This window comes from Trachypithecus francoisi, unplaced genomic scaffold (genome assembly GCF_009764315.1).
Source record: "Trachypithecus francoisi isolate TF-2019V2 unplaced genomic scaffold, Tfra_2.0 Lachesis_group0, whole genome shotgun sequence".
NCBI lineage: Eukaryota > Metazoa > Chordata > Mammalia > Primates > Cercopithecidae > Trachypithecus > Trachypithecus francoisi.
The window spans coordinates 65,023,941-65,048,652 of record NW_022681453.1 but is presented as its reverse complement, the minus strand read 5'-3'; the positions used below and the strand labels follow the sequence as shown (position 1 = coordinate 65,048,652).

Genomic DNA, 24,712 nt, shown 5'->3' with positions numbered 1-24,712 from the left:
TTTGCACAAAACATGAAAAGGATTCAAAGCATACCATCACAGAAAACCACCAAACCACAAAGGAAGGCAACAGAGGGAGAAAGAAAGGATCTACAAAACAATTACAAAGCAAATTACAAAATAGCAGTAGCAAGTCCTTGCCTATCAGCAATTACCTTGAATGTAAATAGAGTAAATTCTCTAATCAAAAGACAGAGTGGGTGAATGAATCAAAAACTGTATGCTGCTTACACAAGGCTCACTCTAACGTAAAGCACACAAATAGACTGAAAGTAAAGAGATGGAAAAATATATTCCACAGGAAAGGAAACTAAGAAAGAAGGAGTAGCTATACTCATATCAGACAACAGACTTTAAGTCAAAAACTGTAAAAAGAAGCAAAGAAGACCACTATATAATGATAAAGGGGTCAATCTGCAATTGTAAGAATATATGCACCCAACATTGGAGCAACTAAATAATAAAGCAACTATTAAATGATCTGAAGGGACAGACAGACTGAGTGAGGGATTTCATTACCCGGCTCTCAACATTGTACAGATCATTTAGATATAAAATCAATAAGGAAAACATTTAGATAGAATTCTAACATTTAGATATAAAATCAATAAGGAAAATCAATGAGGAAACATCTCGAATTATACTTTAGACCAGGGGTGTCCAAACTTTTGCCTTCCCTGGGCCACACTGGAAGAAGAATTGTCTTGGGCCACACATAAAATACATTAACACTAACGACAGCTGATGAGCTTAAAATTTTGTCAAAAAAAAAATCTCATAATGTTTTAAGAAAGTTTATGAATTTGTGTTGAGCCACATTCAAACCCATCCTGGGCTGCATGCGGCTCAGGGGCCATGAGTTGGACAAGCTTGGTTTAGACCAAATAGATCTCATAGACATGACAGAACATTCTATCCTACAGCAACAGAGTACACATTCTTCTCTCGCACACACAGAACATTCTTCAGGATAGATTATGTTAGACCACAAAATAAGTCTTAACAAATTTAAGGAGACTGGAATCATATCAAGAATCTTCTGATTCCAATGGCATGAAACTAGGTATCAATAAACAAGAGAAATTTTGGAAAATTCACAAACGTGGAAATTAAGAAACATGCTGCTGAACAACCAATGAGACAAAGAAGAAATTAAAAGGATAATTAAATAATACCTTGAGACAAACAAAAATGAAAACAAAATATGACAACATTTATGGGATGCAGCAAAAGCAATTCTAAGAGGGAAATTTATAGCAATAAACATCAAAATAGAAAGCTCTCAAATAATCTAATATTACACCTTAAGGAACTAGAAAAAGAAGAACAAATTAAGCCCAAAATTAGCAGAAGGAAGAAATCAACAAAGATCAGACCAAGAAATAAATGAAATAGAGACTAGAAAAATAGAGACAGCAAAACTGAGTTTTTTTTTGGGGGAAATAAAATTGACAAACCGTTAGACTAAGAAAAGGAGAGAGAAGACTCAAATGAATCAGAAATAAAAGGAGATATTACAACTGATAACACAGCAATGCAAAGAGATAACACAGCAATGCAAAGAATCATAAGTTACTATGTGCAATTATATACCAACGAATTAGATAACCCAGAAGAAATGGATAAATTTCTATACAGACACAAGTTACCAAACTTGAATCATGAAGAAATAGAAAGTCTGAGCAGATCAATAAAGAGTAAGGATATTAAATGTTCTTAATAAAGTCTCCCACCAAAGAAAAGCCCAGGACAAGACGGCTTCATAGCTTAATTCTAACCAACATTTAAAGAACATTTAAAGAAGGATTGAGAATTCCAATCCTTCTCAAACTCTTCCAAACATTCAAAGTGGAGGGAATTTTTCCAAACTTGTTTTACATAGAAAACACTGAACAAGGCCAAGAACAAGGCCATTATGACTCTGATAACAAAGCCAGAAAAGAACACTACAAGAGGCCGGGCGCGGTGGCTCAAGCCTGTAATCCCAGCACTTTGGGAGGCCGAGACGGGCGGATCACGAGGTCAGGAGATCGAGACCATCCTGGCTAACACGGTGAAACCCCGTCTCTACTAAAATATACAAAAAATTAGCCGGGCGAGATGGCGGGCGCCTGTAGTCCCAGCTACTCGGGAGGCTGAGGCGAGAGAATGGCGTAAACCCGGGAGGCGGAGCTTGCAGTGAGCTGAGATCCGGCCACTGCACTCCAGCCTGGGTGACAGAGCGAGACTCCGTCTCAAAAAAAAAAAAAAAAAAAAAAAAAAAAAGAACACTACAAGAAAAGAAAACTACAGGATGAACACAGATAAAAAAACCCTCAACAAAATACTAGCAAACCAAATTCAACAACACATTAAAAGAATTATTCACCATGATTAAAGGGGATTCATAAATGAGATGCAAGGATGGTTCAACATATAAAACCAATGAATATGGTATACCACATTAACAGAATGAAGAATATAAAACTATATGATCATCGCAAAAGATGCAGAAAATGCACTTGATAAATGTCAACACTCTTTCATGAAAAAACTCTCAACAGATTTTGTATAGAAGGAATGTACCTTAACACAACAAAGGCCATATATATGACAAATCCATAGTTAACATCATACTCAATGTTGAAAAGTTGAAAGTTTTTCCTCTAAGATCTAAGAATAAGGTAAGAAGGCCCACTCTCACCACTTATTTTCAACATAGTACTGGAAATCTTACCCAGAGTAATTAGGCAAGAGAAAAAAAATAGAAGACAATAAGAAAGGAAGAAATGAAATTGTCTCTGTTTGCTGACACGATTTTATACACAGAAAATACTAAACACCAAAAAACTGGTTTGCTGATAAACTCAGTAAAGTTGTAGGATACAAAATCAATATAAAAAATCAGTAACATTTCTATACACTCACAACAAACTACCCAAAAGAAATTAAGAAAAACAAGCAACAAAAAACAAAGCAAAATACTTCAGTGAAAATTTAACCAAGGAGGTAAACTATACATATATATATATATAATTAGTATTTACTAAATATTATTAGTATATACTAAAAACTATGAAACACTGATAAAAGAAATTCAAGAAAACACAAATAACTGGAAAGATATCCTGTGCTCATGATTGGAAGAAATAATATTGTTGGAATATTCATGCTACCCAAAATGACCTACAAATTCAACATAATTCCTATCAAAATTCCAGTGTCACTTTTCACAGAAATAGAATAAACCATCCTAAAATTCATATAGAATCATTTAAAAACAACCCGAAAAGCCAAATAAATCTTAAGTAAAAAGAACAAAGCTGGGGGCACCACATTCCCTGATTTCAAAATATATTAAAGGAATTGAAATCAAAACAGCATGAACTGGCATAAAAACAGACACGCTGATCAATGGAACAGGACAGAAATAAATCCATGTATTTATGGCCAATTGATTTTTGACAAAGGTGACAAGAAAACAAAATGGGGAAAAGTCTCTTCAACAAATAGTGATGGGAAAACTGGAGATCCACATACAGAAGAATAGAATTGGATTGTTATTTCACAATGCATACAAAAATATACTCAAAATGGATTAAAGATTTAAATACAAGACCTGAAACTGTAAAACTACTAGAAAAAAACATGAGGGAAAAGCTCCATGACACTGGTCCAGGCAATAATTTTTTAGATATGACCTTGAAAGCACAGGTATCACAAACAAAAATAGACAAATGAAATCGTATCAAACTAAAAGGCTTTTGCACAGCAAGGGGAACAATCTAACAGAGTGAAGAGACAAGCTATGGTGTGGAAGAAATATTTGCAAAACATACTTGATAAGGGGTTAATATTCAAAATATATAAGGAACTCACACAACTCAATAGCAAAAAAACAAATAATTAAAAAATGGGCAAAGGACCTGAGCAGACATTTCTCCATTTAAATGGCCAATATGATTAAGAAAAAAAGCTCAACATTAGGGAAATGCAAATTAAAACCACAATGAGATATCATCTCACACCAGTCAGAATGGCTATTACAAAAAAGATGAAAGCTAACAAGTGTTGATGAAGACGTGGAGAAAAGGAAACCCTTGTATACTGTTGGTAGGAATGTAAATTAGTATAGACACAATGGTAAACAGTATGGAAGCTCCTCAAAAATGTATAAATAGAATTACCATATGATTCAGCAATCCCATGTGTAGGTACATATCCACATGTATATGTACACATGTATGTATACATATATAATATGTATATAATACACACACACACACAGAGTATAGGCATTGTAGCATTATTCACAACAGCCAAGATATGGAATCAACCTAAGTGTCCTTCAATGAATGAATGAATATTTCTTTATAGAAAACGTGGCATATAAACATACTGGAATACTACTCAGCCTTAAAAAAAAAAAAGAAAAGAAAAAACGGGAAAGTCTGTCATTTGTAACATGAGTGAACCTGGAGCACATCCATATGCTAAGTGAAATAAGCCAGGAACAGAAAGACAAATACTGCATGACCTCACTTATATATGGAGTACAAAAAAGTTGAACTCACAAAAGCAGAGAGTAGAATAGTGGTTACCAGAGACTGGGATTGTGATGGATGGTAGGGTATGGGAAATGGGGAGATGTTAGTCAAAGGGTACAAAGTTTCAGTTACATAGAAGGAATAAGTTTGTGGGTTCTACTGAACAGTAGGGTGACTATACTTTTTTTTTCTTTTAGACGGAGTTTCGTTCTGTTGCCCAGGCTGGAGCACAGTGGTGCAATCTCAGTTCACCGCAACCTCTGCCTCCCAGGTTCAAGTCATACTCCTGCCTCAGCCTTCCAAGTAGCTGGGATTACAGGCACCTGCTACCATGCCTGGCTAATTTTTGTATTTTTAGTAGAGACACCATGGCTTGTCTCTTCATTCTGTTAGATTGTTCCCCTTGCTGTGCAAAAGGTTTTTAGTTTGACACGATTTCATTTGTTTATTTTTGTTTGTGATACCTGTGCTTTCAAGGTCGTATCTAAAAAATTTAGTATTTACCATGTTGGCCAGGCTGGTCTCGAACTCCTGACCTCAAGTGATCTGCTTGCCTTGGCCTCCCAAAGTGTTGGGATTACAGGCGTGAGCCACCATGCCCAGCCTAGGGTGACTATACTTAATAATAATCCAACATTGCTAAAACAAAAGTAAATTCCAAATGTCTCACTCCAAAATACAATAAGTGACATGATGGACATGTTATTAGCTTGATTTAGTTATTTCATCTTGTTTACATATACCAAAACATCACTGTACCCCATAAATATAATTAAAATATTGTCAATTATATTAATTTTAAAAGACGCTAATGAGTTGTTACTAAAACACAAAAATATGCTGGGGAAACATACCTTTAAAGGAATGCTGTAATGAATAATGACCCACTAATTAATTTAATCAGACTGCATACTGACTTTTTATTTTTGTTTATTTTCAGTAAAGGAATATTTATATTGAGGTTTCTTTCCAGTTTTTTAAAAAAATTATTGTTGCTATAGATAAAATCAGAGATGAAGAAAGGAAGGAAGGGACAATGACATTTAAAAAGGCTTAATTTCTGGAAATTAATAGCAATTACTAATCTTCTGATGCATAAACAGAATATGACTCACCACCATCTCTGAAATTAAAACTCTCTCTAAGTAAAGAGATACGAAAACGTTAAAATTTTAAAGGAAGGAATATGAGCACTTAAACAGTGACAAGTGGATATATTGGTATTTCTATTATACATAATTCAGCTAAATACACTGATTTTTAATACTTAGAAAATTGGCACCCTTTCATAACAAATGCAGGGTCCTTTCTAGGCTACTTATAAGAATGCTTTGTGAAACTATTCACTACTTATTTACTTAAATAATATTAAATATATTATTTAATTTATATATTTTTAAATATAAATATTATTTAAATTCGTATTTAAAATATTAATTTTCTTCACATTTTAATGGTTGTATAACATGTTGTAGAAAGATCTGAAAAAAAAAGTGATACAGGCACATTTAAAATCATTAAAGGTTGGAGAAGGAAAAGAAAGATGGTTTGTGGTATTTCTTTAGACCTTGTACATGTACCTTTCAGTCCTTACTCCTCCCGCAAAGTCTGAGAAAGACATTCAGAAATTTTACAGAATCTCTTTTCTGAGAGATTATTTAAAACATACATACAAAAACCACATGCCTATCTGACTAAGGTGACTATGGGAAGAGTGAAGGAGTAGAAGAGCATGTAGATTACCTGTACTGTCGGATGCTGGTGCTTTACACTCTAATGTCCAAAGTAAAATTAAAATGGTCACAGCAACTCACCTATAGTACTGGAGATGTTCCTAACCAACTGAATTGCATAGAGTGTCACCAAAGAAATTATGAATCAACAATGTGGATGAATTTAGATATAATTAAGCTCAGAGACTTCTTTTCTTTTTTTTTTTTTAAATTTAAAGAACAAAACAATGGCTGGGTGTGCTGGTAATCCCAGCACTTTGGGAGGCCAAGGTGGGAGGATTGCTTGAGCCCAGGAGTTCAAGACCAGCTGGGACAGCATGGCGAGACCTCGTCTCTACTAAAAGTAAAAAAAAAGAACAACAACAACAAAAAAACCTGGGCACAGTGGCATGTGCCTGTGGTCCCAGCTACTTGGGAGCCTGAAGTGGGAAGATTACATGAGCTACAGAGGTTGAGGCGGCAGTGAGCTGTGATCGTATCACTGTACTCCAGCCTGGGTGACAGAGAGAGATTCTGCCTCAAAACAAAAAAAAAAGTATAAAACTGACATCAATGTATGTACTTAGATTTTTGAAGCTGTTACTAAATCTTTGGAAAATGTAGGGATAGTGTTAAACTCTACATGAGATACTGTGTCAAGCCTTCCCATCATGTTTTTACAATCATTCATAAGAGTGCAGTCAATCTGACAGGTGAGCTAGTAGTCACGAGGCAGGATTTATGCCCAGCATAAAAACGTGCTTAACAAAAATGTAAAAAACTGATAGGAAAATTCTTGATTCTTATGAAAAGGAGAGCAAAAGTCTGTATCTAATATTCTAGACAGGGCCTTTTCTAAAGGCAAATAGTAGGCAAGAATTAATGAACTTTTTTAGTTCCTATACTTTTGTTAGGATAAATGTTAAGGAAAAAAAGAAGCCTCCAATTAACACTTTTTCATTCTGAATAAACAATGGAGAGGGAGACTGCATGTTATTTTGAAAGAATGAGCAGGTACAAAAGTATCTCCAACACAGGTAGAAGAATCCCTCAATAATGGCGCATCTTCATTCAGAGAAAAGCTGTCCACTTTAAAACAGAAAGCAAAGCTGAAGAGGGAATCCAAAATCCTGGCTCTGGTCCTAGTTCAGACACTAACTAGCTGTGAAACTCAGGTGAGTCCCTTTTTTCTTTGGGCTTCCATTTCTACTAATTTCTAGGAAAGTTATACTGTTACTCTGAAAGATTTTTCTTATGTTTTTGTTACCAACTTTCTTAGTAAATGCATGGCACATGTTGAATAGTATTGTCAACATGTGCCATGCATTTACTAAAAAAAAAGATGTATTTGGCCAGGCACAGTGGCTCACACCTGTAATTCCAGCACTTTGGGAGGCTGAGGTGGGCAGATCACGAGATCAGGAGATAGAGACCATCCCGGCTAACACAGTGAAACCCCGTCTCTACTAAAAAAAAAAAAAAAAAAAAAATTAGCCAGGCGTGCTGGAGGGCACCTATAGTCCCAGCTATTGGGGAGGCTGAGGCAGGAGAATGGCATGAACCCAGGAGGTGGAGCTTGAAGTGAGCCAAGACAGCACCACTGCACTCCAGCCTGGGCGACAAAGCGAGACTATGTCTAAAAAATAAATAAATAAATATAAACAAATAAATAAAAGACATATTCCTACATATGTCAGTAAAGCACTACAAGAAATTTTTCGCTTGTCAATGTGGATATTTAGCAACCAAAAATTATTAAATATTTTTATGTATGCTTCGCACATATATATTTGGAACATAATACAAAATAAATGTCTGTTGAATAAACAAATGAATCCATCCATTTATCCATGTACCTCCCCGGTAAAAAATCAGGCCGGGCGCGGTGGCTCAAGCCTGTAATCCCAGCACTTTGGGAGACCGAGACGGGCGGATCACGAGGTCAGAAGATCGAGACCATTCTGGCTAACACGGTGAAACCCCGTCTCTACTAAAAAATACAAAAAACTAGCCGGGCGAGGTGGCGGGCGCCTGTAGTCCCAGCTACTCCGGAGACTGAGGCAGGAGAATGGCGTAAACCCGGGAGGCGGAGCTTGCAGTGAGCTGAGATCGGACCACTGCACTCCAGCCCGGGCGACAGAGCGAGACTCCGTCTCAAAAAAAAAAAAAAAAATCATAAGGTTTACTTAGGCTAAATTAGGCATGGAGTTATTACCATGGCTAAAGCTACTCCATGTGCAAGAGGAACATCTGGCTCGAAATTAACAGACGTGAGTTCTAGTCCCGGCTCTGTTATTAACATTCTACTAATACTTAATTTGCGTGGCCTCAGTTTGCCCATTTATGAAAATGCAGATACTAAAATCTTCCCTCCATAGATGAGGACAAATAAAATGATACAGGAAAGACAGAACTTTGAAAAAATTTGAAGTAGTTTATAAAAGGTATCAGCTTGTGATTTCACATCCACAAAGAAGCTGAATTTAGCAGTATGAAGAAAAAGATTGTGAGAAGGAAAGAAAACTACCAGAGAACTATATCCTCCACTTCATCAGATTTTCTGCTTGGGGCTAAGAGCTGCCCCTTGGAATGAAGCAGATGCTCATAGTAACTCCTAAGCAAACTCTCATGGCACTTGACCATGCCGACTATTTTTTTCTTTTCTAAACAGACTGTATACCGTATACACCTTTTACAAAATAACAGTTTATTGAGATATTATTTAATCTATTTATTATTTTTTTTTTTGGAGACAGGGTCTTACTCTGTCGCCCAGGTTGGAGTGCAGTGGCATGACAATGGGTCACCACAGCTTTGACCTCCTGGGCTCCTCCCACTTCTGCCTCTCGAGTAGCTGGGACTACAGGCATGCGCCGCCATGCCCAGCCATGCCCAGCTAACTTGTATTTTTTGTAGTGACAGGGTTTTGCTGTGTTGCCCAGGCTGCTCTTGAGCTCCTGGGCTCAGGCGATCCACCCACCTCAGCCTCCCAAAGTGCTGGGGTTACAGGCATGAGCCACTGCACCCTACAGATGTAATTTACATACCACAAAATCTACTCCTTTTAAGTGCACAATTTGGTGGTTATTAGTATATTCATAGAGTTGAGAACTGTCACCACTATCTAATTTCAGAACATCTCATCACTCCTAAATGAAACTACCCATTAGCAGTCACTTCTCATCCTACACCCCTCGGTTCCTCCAGCCCCTGGCAACGACTAATCTACTTTGTGTCTCTGTCAATTTGCCTATTCTGGACATCTCACATAAATGGAATCACACACCATATGTGGCCTTTTTTTTTTTTTACTGGTTTCTCTTAGTATAAATACCTGACACTAACAAAGTTCTCACCCCGAAATTATTCCTCAGAAAAAAAGGAAACATGTCCCTTGGGATACCTTACCAAGACTTTCAATAAGAAGGGACATTCTATTACTTTATTTTGAATAAGACTGGTATAAGCCAATATTGAGAACCTCTGACTAGAACCTAATCAATTATAATTCTATGATTACAAAAAATGTCTTGCTTTTCCCATTGTTAAATAAAAGTTTGAACGCAAACACCCTATGAAATATAAATGTGGAAAAAGGGCAATATTTCCATGTGAACAGATTATTACTTTCAAATACATTTATAAAGCTAAATTAATAATTAAATGTTATATATTACTGTTTCATCTGATTCCCTACAAGTTTATCATTCAAAATGTGGGGGAAAGTTTAAAATTCAGAATGGATCTGTTCATTGGAAACACAAGGAAGATTACTTTATATTCAAGATTATTTTATATTTGGAACTTCTAGGATCATTCAAAGACAAAGTCAGATCTGCTGATCTTTAGGCCTAAGGTAACTGACTTCTCTCCTAGAACTTTAAAAAAGCAGTTAAGAATCTAATTCTTAGCAAATATCTCAAAAGAAAACTGAACTTTGTAAGTGAGTATCATAGAAATATTGAATGAGCTAATTTTATTTTAGAAAAATACTGTTAGGGAATGAAGTGATCTTAAGGGCTACTGCCAACCCCCTCATTTAACTGATGAAATAAGGCTGAAAGAGGCTGACTTACCCAAGATCATATGACATGAGGGTTTACCATGCTAAGTACTTTTCATGAATGATTTCTTAGTTTCCCATGACAACTCTATGCATGTCCCTACTTCACAGCTGAGGTTTAGAGAAGTTAAATGGCTTGCTCAAAGTTACTCAGCTAATATGTGGTAGAGCTGGGATTCCAGTCAGATCTTTCTAGCTTCAGAACCAGAGGGCTTAACAGTGTTGCTATACAAGTCTTCAGCTTCTCATCAGGGACCCCGATTCACACGGTTTAAAAAAAGCATTTAGCCACATTTGAAATTTCTAAACTAATTTAATTGGAACAGAAAAAAACATCATTAGAAATTAGCAAAAACAATGGCAAAGTAAGAGAAAAAGATATGGGTGAGATAACAGACCTGACATTATTTTGAAGTTTATAAAAACATCTAAAAATAAAAAAGGCATGAGTTATTCAAAAGAAGTCAATGTTACCTGGTTAATTCTCTTAGTCGAGTCACCTCAGCATCACGCTGACGTAACGTTATCCCCAATATCTGGTTTTCCTTTTCAGCAGTTTCTAACTTAAACTGGGAGCTCCTCACATTGACTAAGGCTTCCTCCAATTCTAAAACAACAAAAGTGTCAGTTTCCTTATTCCTTTTAAAAAATGTGACCATAACTATTGTCTAAATACATACCAATTTTTATTCTTGTTATCTCAATATCATATTGCTGTTTATTTTCAAGTATAGTTTGATCTTTGTCTTTAAATATACTAGTAAATTTTTTGTTTTCATCTTTCTGATTTTCAATCACTTTTAAGAGCTCTTCATTTTTACTCTGCAGTAACTCCTGGCTCTTTAGTGACTCCTCCAATTGATTTTGCAGTGACATATTCAATGACTGAAGAGAAAACACTGTAAGACAAAATGGATCAAATAGTTGTTTCCCAAACCGAAAAAGTAGAAACTTGGAAAATACCTGTTTCTTTAAAAAAAAAAAAAGGCCTGACATTTATTCATTTTGTTTAACAATTAATTGCATGAGCAGTTCTACATAAATACTACATATATTTTTAAAAATTGATTGGCAGACATCATACCTTTCTTTTCCAGTTGACATTTTAAGCATTAATTTTTTTAACCCTTTTAAAAGAAAGAATACATAATCCTTTTAAAAGAAAGAATACATGTACAAAGTTAAAAAATTCAAATACTGGCCGGGCGCGCTGGCTCACGCCTGTAATCCCAGCACTTTGGGAGGCCGAGGTGGGCAGATCACGAGGTCAGGAGATGAAGACCATCCTGGTTAACACGGTGAAACTCCATCTCTACTAAAAAATACAAAAAAATTAGTTGGGCATGGTGGCGGGTGCCTGTAGTCCCAGCTACTCGGGAGACTGAGGCAGGAGAATGGCGTGAACCCAGGAGGCGGAGCTTGCAGTGAGCCGAGATAGCACCACTGCACTTCAGAATGGGCAACAGAGCGAGACTCAAAAAAAAAAAAAATTCAAACATCACAAAATGTTAATGATACCAAATGATTCCCAAAGAAGAATCTCCCTCCCACTCCTCTTCTCTGTCCCCAAGACAATCACTATTAATTTTCGTATCTTTTGTGAAAACACTTTTGCATATGGTATTAATTACACTACACACACACACGTATACACACACCATACACAATTTCTAACGTTGCCTTTTTCTGCCTTAAGACTTGTATACAAACACACAGATCTATCACGTTCTTTTTCAAGGTGATAAAAGTATATGGCACCATTTATTGAGCAACTACATGCTTGGTGAATGCTTACTATGTGTGAGGTATTGTATTAGAATCTGAATATACAGAGATGAACAGCACAGACATGGTCCCTGTTCTCACAGAGCTGATAACAAACAAGTAATTATAAACAGTAATGATCTCAAAGAAACAGTAAGATAAATGACGAGATAATATAAAGAACAGAAGATATTTAAAGTGGCAACTAGTGATCTCCCAACTTGTCCATTAGGCCTCCTCTCTCCTACCCTCTCCCTCTCCTCACCTTTGGTTAACAGTGGAAACACAGTGATAACTTCTGAATCACTCTGGTGAAATTGAACACTTTTATAAAGTGCTCATTCTGTTGGGTAATCATATTTTTTTCTTATTGCTTTATAAGATATACTTATGTATTAAGAAGACTAAGCCTTTATCGTGTCATATAGTGTTTCTCCATTTTGCTTATATGTTTTTTGTTTTTTTTTTTTTTTTTTTTTGAGACGGAGTCTCGCTCTGTCGCCCAGGCTGGAGTGCAGTGGCCGGATCTCAGCTCACTGCAAGCTCCGCCTCCCGGGTTTAAGCCATTCTCCTGCCTCAGCCTCCGGAGTAGCTGGGGCTACAGGCGCCCGCCACCTCGCCCGGCTAGTTTTTTGTATTTTTTAGTAGAGACGGGGTTTCACTGTGTTAGCCAGGAGGGTCTCCATCTCCTGCCCTCGTGATCCGCCCGTCTCGGCCTCCCAAAGTGCTGGGATTACAGGCTTCAGCCACCACGCCCGGCCTGCTTATATGTTTTGAATGTATTTATAATTTTGCTATGTAGAAACTGAAAAAGTTTTCTGAGGACATATTTTATCAATCTGTTCCTCTGTGGCATTTGAGTCTTTGACAGGCTTAGGAAAAGTCCCCCCCTGACAAAAAAATTAAAAAATACAAATTATTATCTTTTCTTCTGGTACTATTATAGTTTTTTTATTAAGTTCTGTGATCGTTAAGGACAATTTGGCAATATCTGTCACAATTACAACTGTATATACCCTTTGGCTCAGCAATTCTACTGCTATACATCTATTCTACAAAAATGCTGGCCAGGCGTGGTGGCTCATTGTCTGTAATCCCAGCACTTTGGGAGGCCGAGGTGAGTGGACCACTTCAGGTCAGGAGTTCAAGACCAGCCTGGCCAACATGATGAAACCCTGTCTCTAATAAAAATACAAAAATTAGCCAGGCGTGGTGACAGGCGCCTATAATCCCAGATATTTGAGAGGCTGAGGGAAGAGAATCACTTGAACCTGGGAGGCAGAGCTTGCAGTGAGCCAAGATCGCACCACTGAACTCCAGCCTGAGTCACAGAGTGACGCCATCTCAAAACAAACAAACAAACAAAAAAAGCTGACATATATGCACAAAGACATATACAAAGATTTTCACTGCAATGTTGTTTGCACTGGGAAAAAGGGGGAGAGTACTATTAGCAGAGGACCATATTATGGTAGACCTGGAGAAGCAGAATATCCAAGTAATTCGTAAAGAGAAAGATGCATAATTATGTATTTTGACAGACGAAAATGTCCACTGTATGTTAAGTGAATAAACAGAAGCTGTGGAAAAGTATATACAGTGTGATCTCATTTTAAAAAAAGAAAAAGTACATATATAGTTCTATTTGTGCCTGGCATACAGTAGGTATTCAGTATTTGTTAAATATATCAATTATATATGAAAAGAAGATATGTAAAAGGAAACACACTCCTGTTTAAAAAAAAAAAAAAAGGTGTATATTATTGGGAAGTGACAGCATCTTTTATTTTCCTATGTTTCTACAATATTTTAAATTTATCCCCTCAAGGTAATTACAAAAGCTCAATTCTTTATCAACATTTCCAGAGCCACAAATAATTTATCAATCCTTAAAGTTCTTTTACTTACATTCAAGGTTGCAATCCACAGCACCAGATGGCTTATGAGTTTTCTCTTGTTCTCTGAGTTGCTGGTTCAAAATTCTCAACTGCCTAAAGAAACAATGAAGAACTATAAATGCAAGAATCCCAAGCCAATTTAATAGTATACAAGTGATAGCCTATCAAAAAAGATAAAACATAAACCCACTAAGGCGGCAGAAGTCCATCGCATCCCCAAAAGACAAAAACTAAATAAACATAACAAAACCATACTACTATTATTATGAGGCCTGAGATAATTTTTAAGGTTGCCTGAAACAACGTAACACCTCCCCTCATGGGCCGGGCGCAGTGGCTCACGCCTGTAATCTCAGTACTTTGGGAGGTCAAGGCAGGCAGATCACCTGAGGTCAGGAATTCAAGACCAGCCTGGCCAACATGGCGAAACCCCATCTCTGCTAAAAATAGGTGGCACGTACCTGTAATCCCAGCTACTTGGGAAGCTGAGGCATGAGAATTGCTTGAACCTGGAAGGTGGAGGTTGCAGTGAGCGAGATCGCGCCACTGCATTCCAGTGTGGCAAAAGAGCGAGACTCTGCCTCAAAAAAAAACCTCCCCTCACAAGGAAAATGTTAATTTCTCTTTTTTGTCTCTTCAGTGATTTGTTGGGTATTTTTTCTACGTCTTTCCTTTTCTACCTCCTCTTGCTGTTTCTCATTGTCTTTCTGTGTATCTTAATCACTGTAGTTAATCATCTACTTCTTAAAAGATCTGTCATTACTATGAACTAGAATACCTACAGGCACTGACTGCTATCAGACATCTATCTGCCTGATATTTGTCACATGCTGAAACAAAATCTATGCTTCTAATAATTTTATTAGATGGAAAAGTTAGTGGTCTTAAGTAACGAGAATATTAACAGGCTACCAATCTGCCCTGTTACAATGAACTTCACAATATGTATCTTCTTCACAAATAGAAACATAAAAGTGTTTTCTTTACTCCTAAGTTATCACTTATGGGGGAAAAAAGTTACCTCTATTATCTTTCCAAATTACCTAAAAATATTTTGCCTGAAAATATGTATTTTTGATACTGAATCTAAAATGATAGTACCCTACCTCGCAGCACTCACATGTATTAATTTTGAGTTGATTAAAGTGATAAAATATTTTTTAAAAACCCAGCTATACAAGTTTTAGGGGGAAATCTACATAATCTTGAAGTGGGGAAGGCATTTCTAAGTGAAACTCAATATCCAGCAAGCATCAAGGAAAAGAACAAAAGATTTAACCATATCAAATTTTGAAACTTGTAGAATTAAAAGCCTGAAAGAAAATACCTGCACATACGTTATAGACAAGGGGTCCATAACATTTAAAGAACTCCTACAAATCAGTAAGGAAGGCAACCTAGTAAAAAGTGGCAAAGGATAAGAATGAGCAGTTCACATAAGAAATAGAAACGGCCTATAAGCGTATGATAAAAATGTTCATCTTCACTAACAGGAAGAATTGCAAATTTAAAAGGAGATATTTTTTGGCCATAGGATTGACATAAATAAAAGGAAGTAACACTTTCTGATGATAGTACAGGGAAATGAATTATCTCAATTCATGTGATTATATCAGTATAACCATTCTGGATGGCAATTTGAAATGTCCAACAAAATATATAATGTTCATAATCTCTGACAAAATTATTCCACTTCTAGGTTATCAAGCATCAGAAACAGTTTTACATGTGCAAAAGCATCTCCCACCTTGTAGATATATACAAGAATATTCACAACAGCAATTATTTAATAGTGCCAAGTTGGAAACAACTGAATATGTTACATAAATTATATGGTACATTCATATACGAAATACTAATACACAGATATTAAAATGAGCAAGAGGTCCATTTGTACCAACGTGAAAACATCTCCGAGACATATTATGAAGCGAAAGAAGCAAGCTGCAGAACAACAATATAATATGAGCTTATTTTTGTTTTAATAAAATTCTGATTTTCTTTAAAGGTTTCCCATTTACAACAGAAGCTTTCCTTGATAATCTTTTTGTATGTCCCTGGTCAGATTCTTCTCTTCTCAAATGTAACCAATCTAAACTTCTAATAATTCATTGCAAGCCTCTCATTCCTACCCTCCTCTTCTCAATTGTTTACTTTCCTTTTTCACTAAAAATAATGTGGTTTGGGGATAAACAGTCATCCTTTGGTCCCAGGGTGTATCCATATGTGTACTAACCCTCATTTTTTTCCAACTAGTCTGGGTGAGTAGCCTCATCTGTGCTCTGCATCCCACCCTCCTCCTAGACCATCAAGGACTCTGCTCCTATCCCACTCCCTTTATCTTCTCTATCTGCAGTTTCTCCCTCTTTGCCAGTTCATGTGCCTAAGCCAAGAAACATATTAAAACTCTTCCCATATTAAAAAAAATTCCCTCCAACTTAACTGTACAACTAGCTACTTTCATTCCTCTCATTCCCTGCTTTCAGGGCTAGGCTTTTTAAAAAATTATTCTATTTAAAATGATACATGATAAAAACAGAAAAAAGGATATTTTAAAAACTGATGTTATACATGCTACTTTAAAATATTATGTACTAAATTTAAATACACTGGATTTTAAAAAAGGAAAAGAAGAACTGCTGCTATTTAGGCAAATATTTCTTTTATTCAAGTCATTCCTTTTTTTAGATAGCTTGAGATAAAACTGACATACTATAAACTACATAAATTTACAGTGTGTCATTTTATGTTCTGCCATATGATGTAGTAAAATCACCATCACAATTATAATATTCATCAGCAGCCATAAAAAAGAATGAGATCGTGTTTTTTTGTAAGAACATGAAGGGAACTGGTGGCTATCATCCTTAGCAAACTAATGCAGAAACAAAAGCAAATACCACGTTCACTTATAAGTGGGAGCTAAATGATAAGAACTCATTAACACAAAGAAGGAAACAACAGACACTGGGGTCTGGGTGGTAGGAGGGAGGGGAAGGTATAACTATTGGGTACTGGGCTTAATACATGGGTGATGCAATAATATGTACAACAAACCTCCTGTGACACGTTTACCTATGTAACAAACCTTCACGTGTACCCCCAAACCTAAAAGTTTTTCAAAAAAGATATTTATCATCCCCAAAAGTTTCCTCATAGCCCTTTTCATAACCCTCTCTTCCCAGATAACCACTTATTTATAGATTAGTTTGCATATTCTAGAATTACATATAAATGGAATCATGGAATATATACTCTTTTAGCCTGGCTTCTTTCACTCAACTTAAGAATTGTGGGATTCATTCATGCTGTTGCATGTATCAATAGTTCCTATCCTTTTATTGTTGAGTAGTTTTCTACTGTATGGTTATAGCACTATTTGTTTATCCATTCACCCATTGACAGACATTTGGGTTGTTTCCTATGAACACTCATCAACAAGTTTTTGTGTGGACATATGCTTTGACTTCTCTTAAATACCCAGGAGTGGACGGGTTGGATCATATGTTAGATATATGTTCAATTTCTAAGAAACTGCCAAACATTTTTTCTGAAGTGTTCAAATTATTTTACATTCCCACCAGTTAATTGTGAAAGTTCCCATTCCTTCACATCCTAACATTTACTAATTTTGAATTTTAGCCATTCTAATGGTATATAGTGGTATTCATCATGGTTTTAATTTTCACTTTCCTAATCATTACTGATAAGCCTCTTTCCATGTTCGTATTTGATATTCATATTTGATATCCACTTATTTGGTGAAGTATCTGTTCAAATATTTTGCCCATTTTTAAGCTTGATATTTAAAAATTTATACTGTCTTAAGTTCTTTATATATTCTATTACAAGTCCTATATCGGGTACACGTTTTGCAAATATTTTCTCTCAGTCTGTTGGTCGCTTCATTTTTAATAACAGTGCTTTTTGAAGAACAAAAGTTTTAAATTTTGATGAAGTCTACTTTACTCATTTTTTTCTAGTTTATATTTTTAAAATCTTTCCCAATCCAAAATCCCTAAGATTTTCTCTTGTTTCCTTTTAGAAGTTTTGTAGTTTTAGTTTATATATTAAGATCTGTGATTCATTTCAAGTCAACTTTGTGTACTGTATGAGGTAAAGGTTGAGGTTCATTTTTTAAAAACATGACTCTCCCATTGTTTCAGCACTATTTATTGAAAAGAATATTCTTTCCCCACTGAATTTCTCTGATATCTTTGCAAAACACTATCTCTATGTGTGAATTTGTTTCTATACTCTACTCTATTTCAATGATTTATTTGTCACCTTTACATCATACCTCTTAGAATACTATTCCTTTATGTTTTGAAATTGAATAGTACCAACTTGGTTCTCCTTTCTCAATACTGTTTTGGGTATTTAGATTCTTTGAATTTCCATGTAAACTTTAGAATCAGCTTCAATTAAGTATTTTAAAACAGCATGCTTGGGTTTTTACTTTAATTACATAAAATCTATACATCAATTTGGGGAGAAGTGACATCTTAAGTCTTAAATTTATGGATCTAGTTTATCTCTCACTTATACTGATCTTTCATTTCTCACAACAATATTTTGTAGTTCTCAGTGTATGGGTCTTACATATTTTTCAAATTTATCCTTAAATTGTTATATGTTTTTGATGCGACTCTAGTACTGATTTTAATTTCAAATTGTTCATTGCTGGTACATAAAAATTCAATTGATCTTGTATCCTGCAACTTTGCTAAGCTTTCTTATTAACTCTAGCAGCTTTTTTTTTGGTAGATTCCATAGGGTTTTCTACAAGAATTATCATGTCATCTGTGAACAAGACAGTTTTACTTCTTTCCTTTCCAATGTGACTGGCTTTTATTTCTTCTTCTTGCCTTACTGCACTTTTTAGAACCTCTAGCACATTGTTAAATAGAAATAACAATCATTATTTCCTGGGTAACATTCATACATTCTCCAGCATATACAGAGACAAAATATATATATATATATATATATATTATATCTAAGATATATATATATATCTAAGAAGAATTTTAAAATAATAGGATGATATTACAAATACTACTTAAAAATACTATGTATTGAATTTAGGATTACATGATTTTAATGGAAAGAAAATAACAAGCGAAACCAAAACTGATTAACTTTAGGCAAATATTTCTTTACTTCAAGAAATACTATTCCTAAGTAATCTAAAATTTAGGAAATAGGATATGAAAAATGCAGAGTTCGGAATTCATATTGTCAAGATTACTAACACATCCTGATCTATAACCGTAATTTCCAAGGTTATCTTAGTTTTACGTATAGGTTCAATGTTCACATCCGTCTACTCTTTTGTTTGAATTCATCTTTTGGTTGACTGGACTCTGGCATTCAAGTTTTTTGTTTTGTTTTGTTTTGTTTTGAGACGGAGTCTTGCTCTGTCGCCCAGGCTGGAGTGCAGTGGCCGGATCTCAGCTCACTGCAAGCTCCGCCTCCCGGGTTCACGCCAGTCTCCTGCCTCAGCCTCCCGAGTAGCTGGGACTACAGGCGCCCGCCACCTCACCCGGCTAGTTTTTTGTATTTTTTTTTTTTTTTAGTAGAGACGGGGTTTCACCGTGTTAGCCAGGATGGTCTCGATCTCCTGCCCTCGTGATCCGCCCGTCTCGGCCTCCCAAAGTGCTGGGATTACAGGCTTGAGCCACCGCGCCCGGCCTTTTGTTTTGTTTTTTAAAGGAGTTCAAGGCTGTTAAACTTCCTAAGTTCTTGCACACTTGAGAATATGGCTGTTGCCTTGACACTAAAAGGACAGCTAGACCACATTAGAGATTCTCGGGGCATACTTTCTTTCCCTCAGAACTTTGTAAATGATATTCTATGATCCTTTGGCAACGAAAATCAATGTGAAAAGACTGGAGATAGCCTAAAATATTTCTCTTCATATGTAATTTTCTGTTTCTTTTGAGTGTCTCCAAAAATTAACTTTTTTCATCCTTAGGGTGTAGTAACTTTACCAGCATATGTGTTGGTGTTGATTATTTTGCATGGTTTTTCTGAGATCTTCTACGTCCTATTCATCTGCTGACAAAGATCTTTTTTTTTCTCTTAGAGATAGGGTCTTGCTCTGTCTCCCAGGCTAGAATAAAGTGGTACAATCAGAAAATTTTCCTGTTATTGATAAACCTCTTGTCTTTAATCAATTTGTTCTGTTCTCTTTTTTCAGAAACACCAATTTTATATCTATTTCCTTTTTCATATGTATTATCTTCTTCATAATAATTTTTAGACCATTCTTTTTCTGTTTTGCCTTGTGTGATTCCCTCAAGCTTATCTACTATGCATTCATTCAGTCAATTTAACAAATATTTGTTAGAATGAGTGCTAGGCACAATTCCTAGCACTAGAAATAATAGCTGCAAACTATAAAGAGACAAAATTTCAGCCTTCTTTAATTCAGAGACAGAAACAACAAAAAACAAGAACTTACCAGGAGGTAAGAAAAAGAAGAGAAAGTTACCGTTTAATGGGTACAGAGTTCATGTTGGGGATGAAAAAGTTTTGGCACAGAAAGTGGTGATGGTTACAGAACACTGTGAATTTATTTATTGCCACTGAAATGTGCACTTGCCAATGGTTAAAAATAAAAAGGTATATATTATATGTATTTTACCATAATAAAAATAAATAAACAACTTTAAAAGGGTTTAGGAAGAGGAAGAAGCTAAGGTTAGTAGGAGACACTAAACTATGAATTTAGTAGCAATTAACACAGAAAGACTTGGGGGAAAAAACTAAAAACCCAAAAAGCAACAAAACAAAAAATTTCAGGCTTCATAATACTTAAGTTCTAGTGGACTACAATATCCCTGACTTTGTCTGTTTATTAATTATTTTACATTAGTTTCTAATGGGGTTTTCATTTTTGTAATTTTTTTGCTTTCTTTTATTTTTCTGAGTTCACTTAACTCACTGTTCTTTTCTTTTTCTTCTTTGAGCATTTTGTCTCAATCTTACTCTTTCTTCCTGTAAGAGATCCTATTATCTTTAATTTCCTTGACACTATGCAACACTGTTTTAAGTTTTTCTGAAGTTCTTTGAGTAATCTGTCTTGTGATATTTATTCTTGACCTACATTTGTTCTTGTTGTCAGTTTATTTTAATGCAATGCAAAATCTCTCCTATAAATTGTCTTCTTCCTGTGACTTTTGTGATGTCACCCTCCTAATTTTAATCTTCTGTTCTTTCCTTAAAAAGTTGTTACTCCCCACCAATTCACCTTTCACTGCGCTCACATGCTCTGCCTTCTTGGTGAATATATCACTTACTTATATGCTAGTAATAAATCATTTACTTTCAATCAAATTGTCTCCAGTGTCTACAACAATGCCAGATCTATACAAAAGCTCAATAAAAACATGTTCAGAGAATAACTCCCGAGTCTACATTTCCATCTTGCATCTTGTTCCTATACTCCATATGGTCTAACTCAGTAGGTCTAAATCTTAACTCACAGGCTCTCCTATTACCTTGCCTAACTCAAAAAATGATAATAATATGAAATAAACAAATCTATTCTTCCTCTAGTAGCTCCCATCTGGAAGAATTATGTTACCATTTGTTAAATTATGCAGACAGAATCTGAACATCATCCTTGACTCCTTTCATTCACTCCCGTTTCATTTTTATGTTCTGTGCGGCTACATAATGGTCTCATAGTTGAGTTTAATATCAGGAGGTGGTCATGAATTATTGGCACTCTCTAGCTCAATGGCTCTTAACTGGAGGTAATACCCACCAAACTCCCATCCAGGAAATTTGGGAATGTGCCAAGCCTTCTGGTGGTCAAAATTAACGGGGCACTACAGACATTTAGTGGTTGGGGACCAGAAAGGCTAAATGCTGAACAACTGTGTCAGAAGACACATTAAAAACTCTCTAGCCTAAATGCCAAAAATGCCAAAATATCATAGAAATGATGCATCTAGCTATTTTTTAAGCCACAAGATGGCAATAAACTGCAAGAAAGTCCTAAAAGATGTGGTTAAAAAGAAACACGTAGTTTCCAAATATCTAAACAGGAAAAAAAAAAATACTTTTTTAAAAATTGAAAATGATGACAAACACTCTTGAATGAACCAATGTATTCCAATTTTTATTTGTAATGGAGATAATGGGTAATTCTTTCCAAATAGATTACCAAAGTGGCACAAAATTTCCTACACTACTGCCAGAAACCTCATTCTGCTAAAAAGAACATGTCTAACAAATTCTTCATTTTTTAGTTATTTCATCTCTTAGAAGGTCAAGTAATCAACAGTGGCAATAGCATGCTATATAATCTTTGTCCTGTAAAGACAGCCAGCCAAATAGCTCTGGTGCCAGTTAAAGAATTAGGTCAGACATCAAACAAATACCTTTACAAAAAAAAAAAACTAGAAACAAGTGGTGGCCCATAAAACAGTAAACTTCATTTTCTTGAGTGGCTTAGGAATTATTAGCCCCTAAGGCAATTTAAAAATGTTCTAAGGAACTGAAATAAATAAGAACTACTAATATTTTCCACGGTGACAGTGTTAAAATAAAATATTCTCAGACTAAGTTTTGGTATCCTTATTTAAGAAACCAATTATTTGACTGTCATTCCTTTCAACAATATGCTTATTTTGAATGGCTTACAATATATTCTATGTTCCACAAAATACACCTAAATCGTGAGGTATAATTAAATCTCTACTTCCTAATCGAGACAGTATAAAAGTCTACAAGTTAAGATCACTGTACTCTAAAACCAAATTGCCTGGGTTCAAGTCTTGACTCTAACTTCTTAGATGTATAACCTTGGGCAAGTTACATAAACTCTTTGTGGCCTTGATTTCCTCATCTGTAAATGTGAGTAAAGAGCACCTACTTCACAAAGCTGTTGTGAAGATGTAAAGAGGTGACACATATCAAGGACAATAGTCTGGCATATAAAAAACATTCAATAAATGTTAGCAGTATTTGCTGTTCATTATTTTATTATTTACTCATTTTTGGTTTTAAAAATTTATGCTGGTATAGGAATTCCTTAGGTCAAGACTGAAGACAATATTAGATCTTAAACCCAACAACCCCATCTTATATCACAGTATCTACAGGATAATGATCTCTGGAGAAAGAATCCTAAACGAGTGCATCTCACTAGCTGTCATGCCTCTACAGGCTCCGGATATGTATACTTTAGGTATGCTCCAACTATTTAATTGCTTTCCAATTTCTTTAAAAATTAGTGTAGATCCTTGCAGGTCATATCTTACACAATGTCTATAGCTTAAGCAGCTATAACACTCTCTCAGGGCACACTCGCATTGCAGTGCTGCAGATACACCTGATATATACTCCAATTTTTTGCAAAGTGTATTAATAAACAGACACTGAAGTGTTGGTCTTGATGGTCATCACTGAAACATTCAAAGTTAAGATATTATTGATAATATGTGGGTGATTCCTCTTATATTTCAAGATTAGATCCCTGGTCTACATCTTTCCTAAACAAATTAAGAATGTAATTCCAACAAGTTAAGATGACCAAAAGAAAAAATATCAAAGAATTTAACTTTTTTCTATGAAAAAACCAATTTAAGAAACCAATTATTTGACTGTCATTCCTTTCAACAATATGCTTATTTTGAATGGCTTACAATATATTCTATGTTCCACAAAATACATCTAAATAGTGAGGTATAATTAAATCTCACTATTTAGATTTGATTATACCTCACTAATGTGAGGTATAATGTGTGGTGGGGCTATACTAGTGCTTACTAAGGTTCTCCTTTCCTTCCTGGGTGTATAGAAGTATGGAAAAATTATATATCTATGACATTATTTTATATATATATATAGTATATAAATGTGTGTGGTGTGTGTGCATATATATACACACACATATATGTATATATACACATACACACACATATATGTATATATACACATACATAAACACACACATATGTATATATACACATACATATACATATATATCTATATGTCTTCATTCACAGTTCCTGGCTGTCAATGCCCACAGCCCTTGTTATTTGTTAAGCAGTCAAAACCAAAAACATACCTTTTATTAAAGTATTTGGCCTTTTGTCCCTGGTTCCTGAAGCAGCTTCAGACCAGCTTCAGTGATAAAGGTGAAAGACAGTCGTTTGTTAATATTCAAGTACTTTAGGCCTCAGAAGCACGCCTCAGAAAACAGAATCTCTCTCTCTAATCTTCTCTTGCCATCCTTTCACATGCTCCTTTTTCCTCCCCATGGTAGGCCATAGGAACTAAAAATACACTCTAATTTTCTCCCACCTTTCTTACAGCTGGCCATAAGAAAATTCTCTGACCTCCCTTGTCTGTCTGTAGGTCATAAGAACCCCATTTCCGAAGGGGACTTGCCTCAAACTGAGGAGAAAGGAATGTTCCACAGAGAGGCCAAAAAATTTGAACGGACAGAACTTCTTGGGTTTCCGCACTCTGTCTATTCGTATTAGGTCATACCCTTTTTGTCAAATCACGTTTCTTCACAGTTGCCCATGATTCAACCATGACTATCCAATGAAACCTCCATAAAAGGCCCAAGAGGACAGGGTATGGAGAGCTTCCAGATAAACACACGGTGGTTACTACAGGGTGGTGCATCCACCCAGGGCATGGAAGGTCCACGCCCTTTCTCCAATACCCTGCCCTTTGCATCTCTTCATCTGTATCCTTTACAATATCCTGTATAATAAAGTGGTA

At 35.6% G+C, this 24,712-nt stretch overlaps 1 protein-coding gene across 8 annotated transcripts in view; it reads right to left on the bottom strand.

Annotated features, from left to right (window-relative positions):
• The window catches only part of CCDC14 (coiled-coil domain containing 14), a 49,952-nt gene that overhangs the window by 6,257 nt on the left and 18,983 nt on the right, over positions 1 to 24,712 (bottom strand). For all 8 annotated transcript variants that reach the window (XM_033210987.1, XM_033210990.1, XM_033210992.1 and 5 more), the window contains 3 exons: positions 13,974 to 14,056; positions 10,982 to 11,200; positions 10,776 to 10,908 (listed from right to left, as the gene is read on the bottom strand). In XM_033210987.1, the coding sequence (XP_033066878.1) occupies positions 10,776 to 10,908; positions 10,982 to 11,200; positions 13,974 to 14,056 (435 nt within the window). The remainder of the gene's footprint in view (positions 1 to 10,775; positions 10,909 to 10,981; positions 11,201 to 13,973; positions 14,057 to 24,712) is intronic.